General features: G+C 37.8%; 1 protein-coding gene across 3 annotated transcripts in view; it reads right to left on the bottom strand.

The window, feature by feature from the left end:
- The window catches only part of Trim44 (tripartite motif containing 44), a 93,447-nt gene that overhangs the window by 44,401 nt on the left and 25,976 nt on the right, over positions 1-23,070 (bottom strand). For all 3 annotated transcript variants that reach the window (XM_027422392.2, XM_035446844.1, XM_027422391.2), the window contains one exon: positions 8,236-8,475. In XM_027422392.2, coding sequence (XP_027278193.1) covers positions 8,236-8,475 — 240 coding nt within the window. The remainder of the gene's footprint in view (positions 1-8,235; positions 8,476-23,070) is intronic.

Below are 23,070 nucleotides of genomic sequence, written 5' to 3'. Positions count from 1 at the left end.
AGGATTCTCCTGGACTAACAATAATAATAATTTAATTCCAGCACTCAGGAGGTAGAGGCAGGTGGATCTCTGTGAGTTTGAGACCAGCCTGGTCTATAAGAGCTAGTTCCAGGACAGCCTCCAAAGCCACAGAGAAACCCTGTCTCAGAAAAAAACAAAACAAAACAAAAACAACAAAAACCTTTGAAGCCATTCCAATGACAGTTCATTTGTCCTTCTGGCGACAAAGTACCTTTCACACTCCCCTCTTCAGTCATTTAGGGTTAACCAGTGGAGAACATACCTTCTGGCTATATGCCCTCAGAGAATCAATGAATAAATGATTCCAACTTGTATAAGCTGGAACCAGACATGCTGGGTTCAAACCTTGGCTCTATCACTTATTTGCTGTGTTACTTTAGTCAAGTTATTCTGCCCCTTTCAACTTCAACTTCCTAGTTTATAAAGTAATAAAATAATAGGATCAATATGAGGATTAAATAATGCTCATAATTGCTAGTGCCTGAGAGGAAAGTTAATAAAGGTTATGTTTAATATCAGTAGTAATTCAGTATGGATCATTAAAACAGTGTGTAAGTGCTAAGGATAATGATCTAACCTTCTATGAGTTCTCAACACAAGGAGCTCACACACAGAAAATAAACTAAGCATGTTAAGGACTCTATCGAAGGCATAAACAGAATGACCTCAGAGACAAAAAGAAAGAGACGGTGACAATATACATTGATACCTGGGATAAGCAGGATTCTCCTGGACTAACAATAATAAAAAGTGGGAAGAAGACTGGGCTAACAAGAGAAAAGTCATGACAGTTTAATTAATATAGACACGATAGATAGACAAGTAGGAAGAACACTGGAATAACAAAAGCAAAAACATGATAATGTAACTGATACATAGATGATAAGACAGATGAAGGGAAAGGGGGGAGAGAGGGACAGAATTTGGGGTCTGTGGAACTAGAAAATGATGATGTACCCATGTATTTTGGGCTGTGTAGGAGTGGGGCTAAAGCCAGTGTGGGGTTAAGAGTGCAAGTGGGATAAAGACAGATTACCAGAGATTAGGCCTGTAAAGGAAGCACCAGCAAGGAAAGTGATTTAATCATTCTTTGTGCTGGAGATTAAAAAGAAAGGCATTTTAGCAGACTACACAGTGTTTGAATAGTGTAAGGGCACTAATCATTTGTATTTCAGTGAGAGAGAAGGGGGCAAAGTGGTGAAAGGATGATATAGGGGTAGTAGAGGATTTCTTTGCATTTAGATCAACTTACACATCTCAAGAGTACTATAATACAGCAAGGAAAGTCATATAATTTAAATTTCATGAATTATATAACTATCAATGACACAATTAAACTTCAAGACAATTTTTCAATTATCTTTGTCTATTTAAACATAACTACCCAAGAGAACCTTGTAGGAAAGTACATATAAATGCTCTCCCATGACTAAAGTAAGTTCTCTCTCTTCACAGTCACACATATCTTGTTTACAATGGCTATGAAATGGGATTTGTGTATGGTTTTCATGGTACACCTCTCAGTTCTAGCACTTGTGAGGCTGAGGAAGAAGGGTGGTGAATTAGAATCCAACTTGTATAGGAAGGCTTGTATGAGACTGAGTAGGATTCTGAGTTATAAAAACAATCTCACATCAATTCCAACATTAAGAAGTTTGGTAATTAACTTTTCCAGATTCAGTTTTCTAATCAAGAATGTGATACAGTGTCCAATAATGGGACTGAGCTTATCCTGAATTACTAACTAATATTGTTTATCAGGGAACAGGAGAGGAAAGAAAAGGCAATTTTGTTGTATTTCCACCTTTTCCAGAAACAACAGGTACTACTACAAAGTCCACAGAATGCCAGAATGAAAGTTTCACTGCTACAGGAATGCACAAATGGATGGAAACAACAAGCACATTTATAAAGTATAAATCTATTTAGACAACTTCACCAGATGACTGTGACTTCCTGGTAAAAGATGTGCACATGCTGGTCCTGCTATCCCAAATGTTCACCTCCATCCTGAAAGCCTTAATTCTAGGCAGTCCTTTAAGATCAGGCCTGATTCAGAAACTTCCTCACTGACAGCTCGGGAAAATCATGCTCTTTTCTAATCTCTGTGTCTGTAGAGTTCATTCTTCTCACCTAGCAGCTAAAGAAAACTGATGGTGATAGCATCCCATGGTGTTTCCCTCACTGGATTTCAACCATTTGAAAAAGAAACTGTTCATATCTAAGATGCATAAATATATAGTAAATAATTACTTAGCAATTCAGGCAAAGACCTAGCAGGATTTAAGACTAATTTCTATTGCCATTGTAAGTTAATTCTGGTTATAAATGTTAGAAGTAACTTGTTAGATTAAGCAATATTCCCAAATCCCTCCTTCCAATACCGTGAGTGCTCTTGGAAGGCACAATGCACTGTAATGTGACCTTTCATTTTTACTTCCACTAGTGGAAATAAAGTTCATCAAGATTCAAGTTGAATCCCAAATCTGCTTATTCAGATAAACTTGCAACCATCATTACAAATTAAATAGCAAAAATGAATGTAAGACAGACAAACATTGTCCCCAAGAGTTGTTGTTTCCTGAGAATTTAAATGGTTCACAGCAATCATTAAAGATGGTAAAAATTAGTAACAATTTTAAGTATAGGGGGAACATGCAAAATACTACAAAAATTAAATTACAACAATGTCTAAGATCCTACATGTAACTTGCTTTGAATCATATCTCCTTCACTACGGAGTGACACTAGACATTTTAGTTAGACAAATAGTTTATTGTTGATTTCTCAGGGTGCCAGGAAGCAAACTCAGAACCTTAACATGCTATTGTAAACACTTCCGCTGAGCTATGTCCTAGTCTCAACTGAGCATTTAAAATGGTAGTGGATGTAGTTCATACTGAGAATATGACAGTCAACTTCAATTAGCAAACTCACATTATTCTAAAAACACCTGAACTCAAAGTAAAAAATAGTAGATTTTAAATTTCAAAATAAATGCTTAAGATATGTGCATTTTATTTTTAATAATTTCTCCACAGATACAACCTTTTCTAGGATTATCACATTGCAACTCAGAACTCTTTCAAAAATTGGACACAAGGATTGGGGAATATACACAGTTGACAGTGCATCTAGCATGTACAAGGCTCTGGATTCCACCCATTGCACTATATAAATTGAGCAAGGTGGTACATGTCTCAAACCTCAGCACTTGGGAAACAGAGGCAGGAGATAACTCAGAGGTTATCCTCAGTCACATGGCAAGTTTGAAGTCAGCAAGGATTACATAAGACCACATCTAAAACAACAACAACAAAACAACATATCCACTAGGCAGAATATGGAAATGTTCATGAATTACAGACAAAAATAAGCATATTAAGTATATATGTTTTTAAATTAGGATCATTTTTCATATACATATCAAGGGGGGAGCTAGGTAATACTGTAAAAATTCAGCAAAAACTAGCAGGAGTGTTAGCTAGATATTTCACTGACAAACTGGTTCCTGGAGTGAACACAGGCTCTCTACAAGTTCCCACATAACTGTACTGTGTCCTCCTGTTTTATCAAGTCCTTACTGAAATGAAAGGACACTGAGGCACAGAGGTTAAGGTCAGACTGCAGACTGAAAGGAGACACAGGAGTGCCCAGACATCCATTACTTCTTAAGCATATTATTCTGAATAATAAAAAATTTGGATAAAATATTTTTAATATTTAACTTTGATAAAGAGTAGAAACTCAGAAAACAGAGAAGGACCTTTGCTATTGTCCCATGGGCTCCTGAAGCTTTTATCAATTGTTTTTCAGTCTTTTGATAATAATGGATCACAATCAAATTGTCTTCAAATTCACCAATTCTCATGCTTCCAATTTGCAAAAGAACCCATCCAATGACTTCCTTGTCATGTCTCTATGTGCTTGTCTGTGTGATACTGGTCATGGAACCCAGGGTCTGTCTAACACATGCTAGGTAAGGGTTCTACCACTAAGCTTTGTCCATTTTCATATTTGTAAATTTTAAAATGCTCATTTGGTCTTTTTCTGCATCACTTGTTTCCCAGGTGTTTGTAAATATCCATTTTTATGATAGCTGTCCTTGTCTGATGATTCCAATACCTGCATCATCTTGGTGCTGTCATGTGCTTTTTTTCCCCTTACAGTTGGGATTTTACCAGTATAATGAGCAATTTTGGACTATATCCTGAAAAGATGAAATAGTATTAGAACAATCTGTTCCTATTTAAAACCTTCTATCTTAGCAGGTCACCAACCTGTTAAGTTCAGAATGAGTATAGACGGGATTACTTTGGTGGACTCTGCTTTAAATGTCAACTTAGTGTATATGCCTCTGCCTAGCATAGATGACAGGACTCCACTCTGGTTCCTACAGAGTTAGCTATGGTAAGGGAGAGGTGCCAGCTCATTACTACAGAGCAGAGTTTCCACACACTGATACAAAGGTAAGAGGAAATAGAGCTCTGTAAACAGTCTCCACAGGGAAGACAATTAGTACTTCCATATGGTCAGGAGCAAAGTTAGAGTTCCACCTACAGGTGCAAGTCAAATGATCCTCACTATTGAGAGGAGAAAGGCAAAAGCAGAAAAGTAAGGTTTTGCCTAAAAGTTCCATGGAGAAATAAAGATAACTTGTGGGCACTAAAGCAATGGCTCTGTGGATAAGAGGGCTAGCTGCTCTACCAGAGGTCCTGGGTTCAATTCCCAACACCCACACAGCAACTCACAACTGTTTGTAACTCCAGTTCCATGGGATCTGGCACCCTCACACAGACATACATGCAGGCAAAATGCCAATTCACATAAAATAAAAATAAATAAATTACATTAAAAAGAAAAGATGACTTATTACTGTAGGGGATCATAGATAACAGATATTCAGCCCACTAGCTCCACTGCAATAGTGCCAACTGGGACTGATGAGCAGTGAGCTCTTTCTTTCTGTATTTACTCTAGAATAGGCAGGTATGGTCAAAAAGTTTCTCTGTAACTACATAACACTTTTACAAGCTCTTTGGTTACAGACATTTGGGAATTTTCTTTTTGTCTGTGCCTGTTAGTGTTTCCAGTTTGCAAAACACCCAAGCTAGGAAATACAGGAAGAAAGGAAACCATGATAACTCTATGCATTGTAGATCTTTAAGTCTAGTACTGAATCTTTTCCCCTCTGTTAAATGACTTTCATTCAGGGATTACAGAATAGTAAAATGAAATCTGATCATGAGTCCAGTACAGAACTAGAAGCTCTGCTCTGTTTCTTCGCTTTCTTTTGTTAGATAGGCTCTCACATATCCCAGACTGGTCTCAAACTCCTTATTTAGCCAAAAATGATTTCAAGCTTTTGATCCTGTCTCCACCTACTGAATATTGTGTGTACTCCAAAACATCAGTTTTATATGGTGCTAGGACTTCATAAATGCTAGCAAAGTGCTTTATCAAGTGACATCTCTAGATCTGCCATTCTATTTTTAGCATTAAAAATAAAATGGATTGATAAGTGGAAGGTTGGAAAGATGAGTAGAAATATAGATAAGCAACAAGGGAGATGTCAATGAATTAGAATTTAATGATAGGTTATGAGTGTAATCCAGAAAATCCTTCCAATTTTGCTGTATATTTGCTTGAACATACTTATAAAAATGTTGAAAAAGAAACCTTTGACTAAATTCAAAATACACGTGTTTTTTCTTCTAATTCTGTATTATACAAAGGAAAGAAAAGAATTCCTCTGTGGAGTGAGAGGTAATGGATATTTCCTCTAACTAATAAATTACTGAATTAATTGGCATGAGATGCTATTAAAGACAAAAGCTCTTTGAAAATGCTCTACCTAACAGAAAGCTGCTTCTTCTTAATAGCTTCATTGTGTCCACACCTAGTCCAGTCTTTAAGCTTTGTCAGCTCTTGCAATCTAACAGTAAGTCTCTAAGTTGAAGTATTTAAAGAAGAGTTAATGTTAGGGAGAGACTAAATTCATTATTTAGAATAAAATGAAAATAAAAGAGATGGAACTAGTCATAAATGAAAGCTTTCTTTCTGAAAGTACAACTTAACACGAGGACTCAATTTGAAGGGAATATGAGATAGTACTGCTTTTGACCCTTCCAGTCAAAACCACTAACTCACATTAAAAAGTCTTAAGTGAATTCTCCTGATTTCTCCCATTAATACAAACAGGATACTTAGCATGCAACACATAGAAGAGGGAAAGCAAGCAGTAGAATAAGACAAACTTAATTCTAAATCTTGGTTCCATTTTCTACTTAAGACACACTAGATTAGTGTTTCTGTAGTTCTCTGAATCTCAATATAGCATCTGTAAATGGCAGCGACACAGACCTTAGAGCTAAAATGATAACTATAAAGTATTCTCTTGTATATCTAGAAACTTACTTAGACACATACTTTTCTAATTCTAGGACGGATAAAATGAAAACTAATCAAGAATCTTAGATGGGTAGAATGGTGTCTTACATGCCTACTGGACTGACCCAGACAAGACTTGAGTCTGGTATTATATATACCCTAACTCCTTCACTGGCCAGTATATTCTGTGACCTGGGTAAAATTGCCAGTTAATGCTGAACTCATTAACTCAGCAACAGTCCTGGAAAGCCAGCAGGACTGTCTCACAGTTTCTTATAGAACAAACTACTTCAACCTACCTGGCATGTGTTTGATCAGAAGCTTTATTCATCATTATGAAGTCCAATTGAACACTAACCTCTCTCTGAGATAGATGGTTGCCTTGGCTGACTTACCTACCTTTCCTATCTACCTTCCCTCCCTCCCTCCCTCCCTCCCTCCCTCCCTCCCTCCCTCCCTCCCTCCCTCCTCCCTCCCTCCCTCCCTTCCTTCCTTCTTTATGTGTGTGTGCCTCAGTGTATGTAAGTGCAACATGTACATGCAGGAGCTTACAGGTCAGATGAAACTTTGGATCTTCTAGAACTGGAGTTACAGACAGTTGTGAACCACTATGTAGATGCTGGGAACCCAACCTGTGTCCCCAGTAAGAAGAGTAAATGATTTTAACTGCTGAGCTATCTTTTCAGATGTTCTTCCCCAACTTTTTAAACAGGGTATGTATATTCCTAGCTGGCTTAGAATTAGCTGTGTAGGGCTGGAGAGATGGCTCAGCGGTTAAGAGCACTGACTGTTCTTCCAGAGGTCCTGAGTTCAATTCCTGCAACCACATAGTGGCTCACAACCACCTTGAATGAGATCTGGTGCCCTCTGCTGGCATGCAGGCAGAAGGCTGTATACATAATAAATAAAATCTTTAAAAAAGAAAAGAAAAAGAATTAACTGTGTCGACCAAGGCTGCTCTCAAGCTCACAGAGCTCCAACTGCCTCTGCCTCCTAAATGCTGGAATTAAAGCTAGTTACCACCATTCCATACATACATACATACAAACATACATACAATGTCCAAATCCATTGTTTGAAATACTCCAAAACACTTATTCTGTTATGAAATGCATATAGCTGTAATACTGATTCACATCTACCTTGTGTCTTTTGTTCATGTTATTCTCTTTTCTTTTTACAATATGCTCTACTTTTTGTTTTGTTGTTTTCTTAAGAATTTGGTTTTTCTTTTTGAAATAGCATCTCACTATACAGGCTGAAGTGATCTTCTCTTCTCATCCTCCCAAGCAGCTGTGCCACAATGCACAATGCTACTCTTAATCTAGCAAATATACCTTCAATTTATATTGATGGATCTATAAAATGCCCAATGGGAAGCACCCCTTTACTATTCACAAAATCAAATCCACAATTGTTTACTCTGCACTATTTTAGGCTTTACCTGGCTCATTCTAATTGAGTCTTGTTCTCATTTCTAAAAAACTTTTATCATTTCTATGTTCATTTCACAACTTGAGATGGGATGTGTGTGTCATTTGTCCTCTTCTCTAGTTTAGATTTCTAGCTTGTCTTCTTAACTATGATTAGTAGTTGCCCCCTGACTACACGCCTTTAAATTATGTTGGATAATACTTTGCCAGGCCAAAAAGCCAAGTACAGACCCCAGTAGCTAATACCTGCACTCTAGTGTCCATACTAGTTATAATCCTCCCCAAGTTTTCAGGTCATTATGCTTAGAGATCACAAGCAGGCATTTTCATAACTAACAAATACGGCAGTTATATAGTTGTCCTGCTAAAAACCACCAGCATTTTCATTTACCTCTGCCTTTGGCTCAGCTGATTCATTAGAGGTATCAAGTTGTTCCTTGGCCTGGGCCATCTGAGTCATCAACCTATCCATGTGAGATTGGATGTCCGCCAGTATCTCAGTCACATGAGCTGTGGCCATTGCTTCTTGGATGTCCACTAAATGAAGGGCCTTCTGCTCCTCATCAGCAATCACTTTCTGAACTTTCTTAAATTCTTGTTGTATGAATACCTTCATCTGGTCTCGAGTTACCTGTAGAACAGAGATACATAAGAAATGCAGATTGAAAATAAATTTCCTGGTAACTTTTTATTTTTAAGGAATTAATTCCTTATCTCATACACACACACACACACACACACACACACACACACACACACACACACCACACACCCCTCCCTCCCTCCCTTAGGGTTTTATTGAGTTACATACCAGTAATATATAAGTACTTTAAAAAAATGTAATAGAAGAATACATAAAATAAAAAGTACAATTTCTAGCTAGATATGGTACTTCATAACTGTAATCTCAGCATACCAGAGACTGAGGCAGAGGAATGTCAAGAATTCAAAGCCAGCACAAATTACCAGTGAGTTCCAGGACAGCTGGGCTACAGAGTACTTTGTTAAAAAAAAAAAAAAAAAAAAAAAAAAAAAAAAAAAAAAAAAAAAAAAAAAAAAGAGGAGGAGGAGAAAGTTTGAACCAGGAATAGTGGTACATGCCTGAAACCTCAGTATTTAGTAGGCAGATGTAGGAAGATAAAGGTTTTGAGGCCATGCTGGTCAGTATAGTAAGACTGTCCTGAAAAGTCAAAACAACAGCAGCAACAATAAAACCCAAAGAAACTAACAGTTCAGTAGGTATAAATGGATTCTATAAATGGATTACAGTTCTATGTCTTGTTTTTCCATTTAAAATGTTAGTGAATACAGACAGCACCTTCATCTTTTCTATTACTTTTTTACCACTTGCAGGATATAAATTTATTCCTCTCACAACAGACAAAGCAACAATGACTGTCTGAGGAATATCTCTTAATATTTACATGAGTGTCTTCAGAGATCTCTTAAGTCATTAAGCCATTTCATACATATGCTAAGGTTATTGTGATGCTGCCAGACTATTCTCTGGAAAGGATGGAGCAATTATGTAACAATGTGTGAAAGGAAGCACTTCTCTATACCCTTATCAATACCTGGTAATATCAAACTTTTACATTTTTCAGCGTAGTAGGCAAAAATGTTACTATTTTATTTTTCTACAACTATAAACCAAACACACACACACACACAATTGAATGTGCGCACACAAATGCAAGCAGCTGACAGTGTATTTGGCTAAGATATAAGAAGGGAAAACAAAATAAAAATCTATGAAAATAAGTTACTTTAAGAACTTTGTATTTTCTTATTATGTTTGCTGTTTTTGTGGTTCTGGGGAATCAAACCAAGAGCCTTACACATACAGGGCAAATGCTCTACCATTGAGATACATCCCCAATTTCATCAGTGTTTTTAAACAACTATACATATTATGTGTATCTGAGATAAGAAACAGGGAAGGGATTCGCCGGGCATCAGTGGCACACACTTTTAATTCTAGCACTTTGGAGGCAGAGGCAAGCAGATCTCTGTGAGTTCGAGGCCAACCTGGTCTACAGAGCTGTTTCAGGACAGGCTCCAAAGCCACAGAGAAACCCTGTCTCAAAACCACCCCCCAAAAAGGAAAAAAAAAAAAAAAAAAAAACAGGGAAGGTAAGGGAACTAAGAGGTGGTTCATTTGTTAAAGTGCTTGTTATGTAAGCATGAGGGCCTGGATTTGTATCTCCAGCACTCCCATAAAATATGGGTACAATGGTGTACATTGGCAACTCCAGAGTTGGGGCAGAAGCAAAGGTGACACAGGGAAGATAGACAGATCCTGGGCCTCACTGGCTAGTCTAAGAGAAAGAATGAGCTCCAGGTGCAATGAGAACTCTTATCTTAAAAATAACATAGGGCTGGAGAGATAGATGGCTCAGTGATTAAGATGCTTGCCCTGCAGGTGTGAGGACCAGAGTTCAGATGCCCAGAACACATGTAAATGCCAGGTAGGCATAGCAGCTTGCCTATAATCACAGAGCTTAGAAGGTAGATGCAGAGACTAACTGTATCTGAAAGCTCTGAGTTCAACTGAGAGACCTTGCCTCAATGAATAAAGGGAAGTAAGACTAAGAAACACTTCTTATGTCAACTTTGGGCTTCTACATGCATACAAATATACACACATGCAAACATGCACATACACATGTATGCACAACAAACACAATACTCATGAAAAATTAAAATTAAAAGATGAAGAGCAATTATTAGAGACACTGCACACCAATTTCTGTACATACATACCGACTACACCCATGTGCACATACACATATAACACATACACACACAATGAAGAGGCAGAACTATAGGTAACAGGAAAAGGGTCCATCAGGAAAGGATGTGGGAAGAAGAACAGATAGTTATTGCCTAAGTGAACTTCTTTTATAGATTTAAGGAAATAGACACAGAAGCAAACTTATAGGAGAGGAGGAGACTTTAATCTTTTTGTTCTCAACCTTGTACACTTTTCATAGAAGGCTAGATCACACTGGAAAAAATATAAGAAAGAAAACTGAGGAACAGAAAGACTGAAAGTAGGAGAAAGATGTATTAGCTTATTAGAAACTGAATGAAGATTGATGAGGTCTTAAAAAGATTTTTAAACAATGCCAAGGCAAAAGAATGCCTGTATGCCAAATTGCCAGGGACACATCAAGTGGCTAAGTGATCTAAGCCCTCCAGAATTCAAATTTTCTCTGTAGACGCTTTCCCTGGTGCTAGAGAAAAAGAGATGGGAAATGTTAAATGATATTAATGTCCCTAATGAGTTTATCAGATTGGGAACCAGGATTTGTGCTTAAATAATTATTTTATATTTCTATTTTAATGTATGCATATGCTATGATGACCATTTATCAGTACATCTCTACTATTAAGATAAATTAACTGTTTACTGATCTTGGAGCTTCTCTCAGAAACTAAATCTAGAAAGTTTTCACGAAAAGATGAACTTTTCTGAATGCCTGATAGTCTCTCTAAATATTTTTAGTGGTCTCAAGTGACTGAAAATGACAATTACGATATAAACTGAATACAGTCTTCTTGACTAGACATCACATACATATGTGGCTGAAAGTTGGGAAGCCAGTATCTCAATCAGGAATAGTGGATCAGAGGGAAGGCAAATTAATCCTAAGTTTTAATAATTAAATTCCTCATTTCCTATTGCTTTACATAGTTTTTCAACAAGACACTTTGTCTTATATAAAGGAAGTAAAAAATAAGAGTACAGATCAGAATAATCTATCAAATCTTTAAGGCTTCCTCCTACTTCCATCTACACTAACTGATTGATAGTCTTCACCTAGTTCAAAGAAATAACTTAAGTCCTGTCATTTGCCTTACTTCAGAGCTGAAGGAAGAGCCTCCCTGGGAGAGGGCATGAGAAAGGATGGGTGTTCTGGACAAGGACTCCTGCTTTCTAAACCTCCTTCCAGTTATTTCACCTTGTCGTCAAAACTCTATCCTGAAGAAAAAAAAAAATCTCAAAAGCAATGAGCCCTTCATGCTGGTTCCTATTATCTGGAAGTCTCAGATATCCTTCCTGAGTGGGTTTATTGATACTTCTTCAGCCTGTCCTAAAGTTCCCCATAAATGTCAGTGATAGTCTCACTGTATGTGATGTCTATAAAAAGGGAAAACTCTACAAACTCAGTAAGAAAGGTAGATAGACAGAACAGTGAAAATGGATAGAATTTGGAAGCTGCTTTCTAGATAGCATCTACTAAACTATCAAACCTTACTCCAAACAAAATCTTAGTGTGGAATCTTAGAGGCTAATTATACAAGGTGGAACTACTTCAGAGAAAACTATGCCACTTCCTCTTTGAAGTGCATACTTACTAGGGCACTGAGTATTTTCAGGAAAATGTTACATGAGGGACTTGGCCCTTAACACAAAAAAAGTTATAAAAGGAGCTTCCTCTCTTTGGTCAACTGGTTCCCAATTTGCTAAAAGAATTAACACCTCATAAGGGAATGAGCACAATCCTCTATCTGGTTATGGCTACATTAGGGTACAAATGCTATTACTTAAACACAACATTGTCTATAATTTGGAAACATTGGTGATTAATTTATGTATGGTCTGAACACATTAGTGAATACCTATGGGTGACCTTATTTTACAGTGAAGAAGGGGAGCTCTAGGGGAGAAGAGTCATAATGTCAAGTTTTGAAATTTTGCTTGTTCCAGTACTATCTGTTTTCTGCTAAACACATTTCCTTTATGATTGCTCAAGACCTTTCAGATAATTTATTTGAGACAGGGTCTCTCTATATAACCTTAGTTGCCTGCCTCTACCCCCTAAGTACTGGGATTAAAGGCATTGCTACCATACCCAGTGATGATGGAGTTCATTTCTACCTGAGTTATTCCCATATTTAACAGAACAGTTCTCTTATGGTCCCTACCGGGATAAATAATTTACATCTTAAAGAGTTAAATCTTATCCCATGATATATTCTATATACTCCTGTATTTAATATTTCCTAGCTATTTAGACCCAAGAGGTATGTAGACTGGCACTTTACACATACATAATTGAACACATAAAATTTGAAGAAGCTTCTACTTAAAACAATAAACACTCAATGTATCTGACATGGACTAGAAGCTATAAACTCATTGCTAGCTGAAATACAGGAAACCAGGTTTTATTTCTTTTTACTAATTACAGGTAGCTTTAAAAGAACAAGAAAAATCACAGCTAGAAAGCATCATGGCTCAATAAAAATGTATTCTAGAAAAGTAGGTCTTCTTCAATGACAAGATCTCACAAGTCCATGTCTCATATATGACTGAAAAAGTCTGTTTATTAATAAAACAACAGTGCATTTCTCAGGCTATGAAAAATATCAAGCAGTTTAGAAACACAGCAGATGTGAACTCTGTACTACATTCCATCAACAACATTCTCAGTAAAGTCATTCTCATGACCTAGTTAGAAACCTAACTTCCTTGGGTTTTACACTGGGGTATTGAGAATGTTCAAGAAAACATTAAGTAAAGTCTTCCTTTTGGGCTACAACCCAGTAGTGGAGTGCTTGCCTCCAGTATGCAGTGTCCTTGGCTTAAATCACTAGCAGCACAAAAAACAGATACTCCAATCTTGCTTGAACCAGAATTCCCGTCTTCCCACATGGCTCCAGAGAAAAGCAGCCATGTGTCTGCTCTTCACTTGCTTTCATGATCCTGGTAAAGCACTATGCTCATAGTCTAAATTCTAAATTCTCTCTCTCTCTCTCTCTCTCTCTCTCTCTCTCTCTCTCTCTCTCTCTCTCTCTCTCTCTCTCTCTCCTCCCTCCCTCCCTCCCTTTCTCTCTCCTACCCCCCTCACACACAGAGACAGTTGCTACACTTCTCTAGCTCCCTCACTACCAACTTCATCTTGGCAATGATATACACTCTTCTCAGGTGACTATGACTGAAAGTTTTCAATCCTGTACCATTGACACTTGAAGCTAGTAATTCCTTGCTGTGGGGAAGTGCTAAGGCATTGTATGATGGCCAGCAGCATCCTCCTTGCCTCACTTGTGACAACCAAAAGTGTCTCTGGACATTGCTGGAAGCAATGAGAAACACTAGACTTTGCTTTCATAATTTCATCCCTTCTTTGGAATGTAATTATTACTCCCTTGAGAAAAGGCCCTTTATGTCTGGATTTTTCTCTCCATGCAACTCAGCTCAGTATTCCTCTTGACTCATGAACTTCTCCATCTGAGAACATTCCTATTACCTAAGCCATTATCACACTTCAAGCCAAATCAACACCCACTCCTCCTTACCATTGCTACCTGTTTTTCAGTGTCTCTCATGTTAGGGACTATCCCAAGCACAATGTGTGAATTAATTCACTTAGCCCTCACAAGTAGTACTGTGAGGTAGCTATCATTTATACTTATTTTACATATGAAGAAACAGAGGTGAGGAAAGAAATCTAAACCTGTCCCAAGTAACTGGCAAACTGGAGTTTAAATTTGCATAATTTGAGTACATAATCTGCCTTACTTTATTTTCCCATCAAACACTGATGTGCCCTTTTACCTCCCATTCAAAGTAAGGGCATTTAGGCAGGTATCCAGGATACCAACTCGGGTCAGTTTTATCTTCCCTTTCCCACCAGTAGGCAATTGGTTCTAAGGGAAGCCACACTACCTCTGACTTTCTATAGTATAGCTGGAGATTTCTCCCATCTATGAAAATCCTTTTCTTTCCTTAGCATTCCCCTCCCACTGATCTTTATTAACCACCCAGCTCTCCATTTCAGCCATCCCTTGCCCATTCTATTGAGGCCCTTTAATCTAGTCCCATTCTCCCCACCACCAACTTTCTACAACAAAATTCTAAGTGACAAGGCATTTGATTTGAACCTATGGTTAGAATCCTGTTACTACTTTCAACTATATCTTGAACAGTTTTTGTTCCCTTCTCATCTCTCTTTGGACCTGAATTCTTAGCTTTTTGACCTTGACTTCAAAAATCATCTTTGATCCTTTCAATATTAGTGACTATATGTTTTCCTCATTCTCACCACATAGGAAAATAACTTTGATAGTTTTTGACCTGGCTTATATCTCTAACTTTCCAAACCACATTCTTTCAGACAATAATCTAAAATTTCAATCACAATACTCTATCCTTCCTCTATTTTCCTTCTGGTATTTCTTCCGTAAGCTATCTATGAATTTTGTTTTTTGAGCCCCTAAGTTTTAGTGCTCCTGACATATGGTGTTATGCGTCTTCCTCTCTTTTTCCCACAGTTCTCCTGCCTCAACATAAACATGCATGTCTTAAGCATACATATCAGAAGACAATGAGTCTTGGAAGTATTTGTTGTGGAATATTAGTTTAAAATGTGTTATATTTGTTTATACTGTGGAATACTTGTTTAGTAATGCAAAGATGAATTGCATTCTTTCATGTTGCATTTGTTTAACTCTGTAAAGCTGTGTTACTTTGCCAGTCTAAAACCTGATTGGTCTAATAAAGAGTTGAATGGCCAATAGCTAGGCAGGAGAGAGAGGACAGGTGGGGCTGACATGCAGAGAGAAACAAACAGAAGAGAAGACAGAGGAGCGAGAAAAGGAGACAGGATGTTGGGACCCAGCCACACAACCAGCCATAGAGTAAGAAGGAAAGGTATATAGACTAGAGAAAGGTAAAAGCACAAAGATATGATGATTTAAGTTAAGAAAAGATGACTAGAAATAAGCCAAGCTAAGGCTGGGTGTTCATAAGTAAGAATAAGTCTCCATGTATTTATTTGGAAGCTTGGTGGCAAGCCCCCAAAGAGTTAAAAAACAAACAAACAAACAAAAACCAATTATAGACTCTGGTACCTGAAAGGGCCTGATAAGCACATGAATTGAATCTGCTAATCAAATTGAGAAGTGAATAGCAACTGCTCACTCCAGGCACATAAGAGAGACATAGTCACTGTCAAAGGATGAGCAGCCCTTAGTGAGAGACATGAACATCTAACCACTATGGAAGCCAAGCATCTTCTCCTCCTGGGATTGCTTGTCCTGTTGTCAGCTGTTGTGACTTTATTATCTTGACAACTTGATGTGTAACCCAGTGACATGCACTGAAATGGAAACAGCACAAAGCAGGTCACTGGGGATGTTGTGCTTATGTTGACAATACTGCTTGCTCTTAAGATGCTTCTCTCTTTGCCTGACCTCAGAGTACTAAAAGAAACCACAGTTACAAACTTCTAGTATCACTTCTGAGAACAGAAAAAAAGAATTCTGGATGACCTGCACTCCAGGACTATAAAGTAGAAGGAGTCACCAGAGACATCCAGGACTTATAAAAACTGAGAAGAGTGCTTATAGTCTGTCTTGTTTTCCTGTGTTCTCTTCACCTGAACCCATATAAACTAGAAAGACAGCTATGAGTGGGAAGTGGAAAGTGACACTAAAAAGTCTGTGGGGGCAAACACACATAATTTATAATATTTTTTAGTCCATAATATTTGCATATACAAAGAACGCCTATTCTATCTGCTGAAGACTAAACCAATTTCAAAAGGACTCGTCTCTTAACTCAGGTCCAGAAAGAAGATCACTAAGTGTTCTCCATCAGATGTGTATCCTAGCTTTGAATTTTTAGATTTGTGTGTGTAACTTACAGAACTATGAGCTCAAGAAATTAAAAATATCCAATGAGAAGGAGAAGAGGAGGTGAGTGAGGAGAAGAGTAGGGCACATATATGAAAGTATATATAGAAATACCAGAAATTAAAGGTTTAAACGGTGTGTGTGTGTGTGTGTGTGTGTGAAGAACTATAGGACAGAATGGAATTGTGATTTGGTTAACTCAAACTAAGGATATAAGAAAAAAAAACATATTAAAACCCTCTACTCTGTAAGCTAATTAAAAATTAGAAGAAGAAGAAGAAGAAGAAGAAGAAGAAGAAGAAGAAGAAGAAGAAGAAGAAGAAGAAGGAAGAAGAAGAAGAAGAAGAAGAAGAAGAAGAAGAAGAAGAAGAAGAAGAAGAAGAAGAAGAAGAAAAGACTCCACGCAAATACTAAGGAAATCCAAAGAATTATTAGGTCATACTTTAAAAACCTCTACTCTGCAAAATTGGAAAATCTAAAAGAAATGGATAATTTTCTCAACTGATACCACTTACCCAAGTTAAATAAAGATCAGATAAACAATTTAAATAGACTTATAATACCCAAGTAAATAAAAGCAGTTATTAAAAGTCTCCCAACCAAAACAAAACAAAACCCAGGGCCAGACTGTTTTAGTGCAGAACTCTACTAGACTTTCAGAGAAGAGCTAATGTCAATGCTCCTCAAATTATTCCACATAAAAACAGAAGGGGCACTGCCCAATTCATCTCATGATGTCAGTAACCTTGATACCCAACAAAGAAAAAGAATTACAGACTAATTTCTCCCATGAACAGTGATGCAAAAAATACTCAATAAAATACTCGCAAACCAAATCCAAGAGCACATTAAAAAGATCATTCACCATGACCAAATAGGAGGCTGTAACACGAATTAATAAAAGACCCAGGGTCATATATTGGGGTTCAACCTCAAGATCAGGGAAGCAAAGCAGCCAGCCACTAGCTCTCACCTCTAGCTCAGGCTGAAAGGGCTGATCCATGAGCTTTTTAACAAGCCTCAAACTGCTGCTTCTCCTCAGTGTGCCTGGAGAATGAATGCTCTTATTTTCAGTGTGGCTGGAGAATGAATGCCTCTACTAAATCCTGATACCGACTTATATACCTCCTATGAGTCCTGGAATTAAAGGTGTGAGCTATATCTCTCTTTTAGACTGATTCAATCTTGTGTAGATCTGGGTGGCTTTGGACTCACTGAGATCCGTCTACCTCTTAATCCTGAGTCCTAGGATTAAAGATGTGTACCACCACCTCCTAGCTTTTGGCTGCTGGGATTAAAGGTGTGTGCCTGGCTTCTATAGCTTGTGGCTGATTTTGCTTTCTGAATCCTCAGGCAAGCTTTAATAAATCATAAATACTATATTCTTATAGGAGGCTTCATCCCAGAGATGTAGGGATGGTTCAGAATATGAAAATCAGTCAATGTAATCTACCATATAAACCAACTGAAAGAAAACAACAACAAAAAACAAAAACAAAAAAACTCCACATGATCATCTCATTGGATGCCAAAAAATTCTTTGACAAAATCCGACACTCCTTCATGATAGAAGTCTTGGAAAGAGTAGGGATACAAGGAATATACCTCAACATAATAAAGGCAATTTACAGCAAGCCAGTACTAACATCAAATTAAATGGAGAGAAACTCAAAGCAATCCCACTAAAATTGGGGGTGGGGGGAACACTCACCTCTCAACCTCCATCCTAATTGTCTTTCTACCCAATTACCTTCCCTACAAAGTCAATTACATGTATATTAGGGACACTCTAACCCTGAAAGTAATTGCATACAACCAGGAACCAGGACACGATACGGAATGGTCCTTTTCCAGGTCCTCTTTCCTGCAGGGGCTCACAATAATAGAGCCCAGGGCTCCTGATGGTTTTCAGGACTGGCTCTGTTAGCCACTTCTTAAAGCTCAGGAAAATAAAAAATTATCTGTAAAGTAGGATAACAGTGCTCTCATAGATTTTTTTTATGACTTTAGCATAAAATAACACATAGTTTAAGAGTTGTGTGTACTCTCCAGGCACGCAGGCTAGTGACTAATCTGCTGCTGAGAGATAGCAGTATCTGAACAGTCACTGTGGGCGTCTGTGTGATACTCACTGGGCTCTCATAAGGAGCTCCTTGCAAGCTTTTGGAAAGAGATTCTACACCTGGGGGCTGAGATTCTAGCTTCCTGAGAGCACACAGGAAAAACATTCTTAGAAATGGGGATTGCAATATAGAATCTCTTTGCCTTAGGAGCCTCAAGTTGTTAGGAAGCAATGCCCATCTTCTCGTTTGACAAAACCTCACTGAGCATCCTCTCAGATAGTCTAGACTACAATAGCAGCAAAGCAGAATGTGTAGGTCACATTCTTCTCTTCAGCACCTATACAGAATCTGTGAGCACAACCGTCTTCAATCTTGCAAATTGCCTCTTGCCTAATTTCCTTTTCTGTGCCGATGAAAACCTTATTCCTTTCCTATGGGAAATTAGTAGCCTGTGTTGTGTAAGACATCTTCATAGCCAAACTAGCACTATTTTCAAGATTCCAGCAGGACCTGTTCACCAAAGACCATCATAGCTGGGCTTGATGTCTGTTGATGTTCCCTCTTGGAAAGCAGACAGGGAGGATCATGAAACCCTTGCTTGAGTAAGTATACAATCAATCCTCCCAGCCAGTTGCATGTAATTCTGCCCTAAGTACACATGGCCTTTGAGTCTCTAGGAAAGGCTAGAGGTAGGTAATAAAGGTGGGGAATAAATACAGAAGAGGTTCCATCTATGTAGCTATGGGGAATCTACCATCCTTCCTGGGTGCTGCTGTAAGTCACCTGTCCATAACCCCTTACCCACTGCTCTGTAAGGAAATCTAATAAACTTATTGGTTCCCTTGGTTGAAGTTTAGTGCACTGTAATTTGGTTTGTCACTGAGACCTTAGGAGGAGGGGTAGACATCATTCATGTTTCTTTTCAAGGGAAAAATTTTAACAACATCTGCATATCCAAGAACCAAGAGTCACAGTGCTAATTAACTAACATGCTTTTTGGGTCCCCAAAGGCTGTGATACCAAATGCTTATTCATTGTTTCATATCTCCCCAAGAGTCTCCACTTTGAGGCCTAGAGTTGTAATTCAGTGCTATGGTGCTTGCCTGGCATATACAAGGTCCCCAGTTCACTCTCTAGCACCTCAAAATAAAAATTTCCATTTTCAGATTATTAATTGCAACACAACATGATTAATCCCACTCCTGAGACAAAACTGAATGAAGGTTCCAGTACATTGATAGGTGCTGTGCTACGTGGACCAGGTCATCTGACTCTTTCATCCTAACAGAAAATATTATATCAAGCATGTCATATAAACATTTTACCCTGAAAGTCTGAATAAACTCTACTTTGGCATATACTCCTAATCTACTTGTGTAGGTTAATTGTCAATAATGTCCTAAGATACTATATAAAAATCATAGAAAAAACTTATCAGCATCATAAGCTCTCTGACCTTCCATAATTAAAAAATAGTTTTTATTTTAGCCGTCAACATAAATGCTGAGACAAAGAAACATTATCCTCAAATTTATATACACACAGCCTTTAAGCATCTACATACAGACTACAGGAGACTGAGAGTTGCACCTCGAAGACTTGGTTTAAGTTATCAAAGAAAGCATCTTTTTGTTGAGTGTACTGTAATTTTATTTCTTGAAGGGTTTAACTTCTCAGGAAAAGGGAAGGGAAAGTAAGGGAGTTGCAGGCTCTTAAATAAAAATCTAGCTGGTTTTATCACTGTTATCATAGTAGAGTTTTATATCTAGGTTCCCAGGCTCCTAAATTAAATGTCAAATACAATCCTATACTCAAATCATGAAGCATGGCTGCTATGGAGGAGTACGGACAGCTCCATTCCCTTTTCCCCATTAGCTGTACAACCAGCCCCTGCAAGCATTCAGCAGAGTAGATTCTCAAGTCTCCCTCCTCTCAGTGAAGAAAGGAACAAGGGTGGACATCACAATGCATTGGTTTTATTAAGCCACTTAATGCTCAGTTCCTTTGTTTTCTAACAATGCTCCAGCTTACCCAGTGACTCCACTGTCACCTTACTTTTAAAAAGCCTATAGTTAATGTATGTAGAAGTTCTTTATGATTTGGGGGCCCCAATAAAAAAAGAGTTACAGTCAAAAGGTAAAGCTGCAGTGGAAACAAGAGGGAGTGGGGGGGGAATGAAGAATCATAGTGGCATTTAGCTTAAAGTGGGGATACACCACCTAGTGTGACTCTTAAATAAAACATAACTGCTTTTTCTTTTAATTTGGCACCAGGCAGTTCTGCTAGAGAATTTGGTCCAGAACAGCACAACAGATGCTATGCAGTAGAATCTTTTCTTCTTCTTCTTTTTTTTTTTTTACAAGCATACCCTCCAAGATTTTTTTGTTAGCCATCTTTCTTTCTTTCTTTCTTTCTTTCTTTCTTTCTTTCTTTCTTTCTTTCTTTCTTTTTTTTGAATTAGAAACAAGATTGTTTTACATGTCAATCCCAGTTCCCTCTCCCTCCCCTCCTCTGGTACTACCATCCCACCCCCCAACTAAAACCCTACCTATTGCATACTCTTATTTCTATCAGGAATACTGATACACAGCTGCACACCCCCTAGGCAGATATATCTGTCTTGACTTGAATGAGCAGAGCGCTATGCTGAACAAGGCCCCTTACCTGACAGCCAGACCAGGCCTGCAGAATGAGCCTGCCAGCCACACTAAGAGATCCCAACGGTGAAAATTTAACTGCATATCATTATCACTCAAAGAGATAGCAATGGCCCTTAAAACCTACATTTATAAGTATTACGAAGCCTGAAAAGTGCTAATTGATCCAAATATATAATCTAATTATTTATAAGTGGGTGGCTCATCTTTTCTCAGAAAGGACTGAAGGGTCTTCTTAATTTGTGGGGAAACAGCTGTCCCCAGATCCACTTATCCCCCTTTTAAAGGGGCTTCTCAGGACTAGAAGGGGTAGCAGTAGCCACCATTAATAGGATGCCATACCAAGCACATTATCTCATACAAGTCTCCAACTGCTCATTCATAAAATGGGACAAATTCTTTATTTCATAGATGTTGTAATACATTTTATATATATTATGTATATATATAATTTTATATATCTATATTAAGGTGTATCAAGATCCATGCAAGTATACCCTCCAAGATTCCTACTTACAGCTTTTTAAATAAATAAGTACAGAAATAGGTCACAAATTTTCAGAACTCTTTAGTCAAAGGTACATGCTCATATGCAGTATTTGATAGCTGATCTCTCTCAAGTCTTTAATTCAGCTGGTAGAATAAACACTGCCCAATAAGTGCTTCTGTCTTGGTGCAAGACAAACAACAGAATGACATATGGCTTAACTCTTGTGAATAACAGATTAACAAGAATTCAAATTAGGTTTTGATTAATCATTATGATTTTTAAATGCAAAAACCTATAATTCTGACATTCTAATTAGCACAGAAAGGCAGACTAGATTGTATTCTATTACAATGATATTGGTTATAAAAAACTGACCATAAGTTTCTTGTAATTACAAAATATAAGAAAGCCATCCTTAGATCTATCTAACAAACTTCATGTTGCTAGACAGCTTTTTGGCTTCATTCTTTAGTGGAGTATTTTTAGAGGCTTGTAACTAGGAAAAGAAAGAACTGGCTATGCCTTAGACCTGACTGCTAGGACCAGGTCCCACATTTGCTCCCACTGAAGAATGTAAACCTCTCTGTTAGAGTTTCAAGGTGCTTCCATCTTTGAAACTACTTGAAAAAATTAGTATGAGGGCTGGAGAAATGGCTAAAGGCACTGGCTGTCCTTCCAGAAGATGTAAATTCAATTCCCAGCACCTACCAGATAGCTGACAACTACCTGTAACTCTAGTCCCAGTAGATCAACACCCTCTTCTGGTCTCTGTGGGCGCCAGGTACATAAGTGGTAAACATACATACACACAGGCCAAACACACATAAAAATAAATTTTAAAAATTAAAAGATTATTATGAAGTAGAGAACCACACTGTTTTTAAATGTTTGCTTTAAGTATACCAGTTAAAGGAAACAATGAGAAGCATATTCTGAGAGGAAGAAAGTAATCAACACAAAATGGAGAAAGTACCTGTTAGTAATAGCATAAAAGGTTGGTTTGATTGAAACTAGTATGTTATGCTTTTGCTTCAGTGCTTTCTCAGATAACCTACAAGCAGTCACTCAAGAAAGCTGCTAATATAAAAGAACTCAGTTTTAACTTTCGTACAAATCCAGGGGTCCCTTATCCTGCCTCAGGCATGCCTAAATGATTACATCTTTTTATCTGCTTTATTTTATTCTGCATTTGAAACAGAGTCTCACTGTGTAACCCACAAGAACTCATGATGGTCCTACTTCAGCCTCTTCAGTACTGAGACAACAGGCCCAAGGCATCACTCTCAGACATACATCTCTTATTTCAGTAAAGCTGAAGAGAAATAAAATAAAAAACAAACCACGCTTCATGTAACATGTTTCTGAATGGTTAG

Source organism: Cricetulus griseus, chromosome 6 (genome assembly GCF_003668045.3).
Source record: "Cricetulus griseus strain 17A/GY chromosome 6, alternate assembly CriGri-PICRH-1.0, whole genome shotgun sequence".
Lineage (NCBI taxonomy): Eukaryota > Metazoa > Chordata > Mammalia > Rodentia > Cricetidae > Cricetulus > Cricetulus griseus.
The sequence above is the reverse complement of the archived record's forward strand: the minus strand, read 5'-3'. Positions and strand labels throughout refer to the sequence as shown.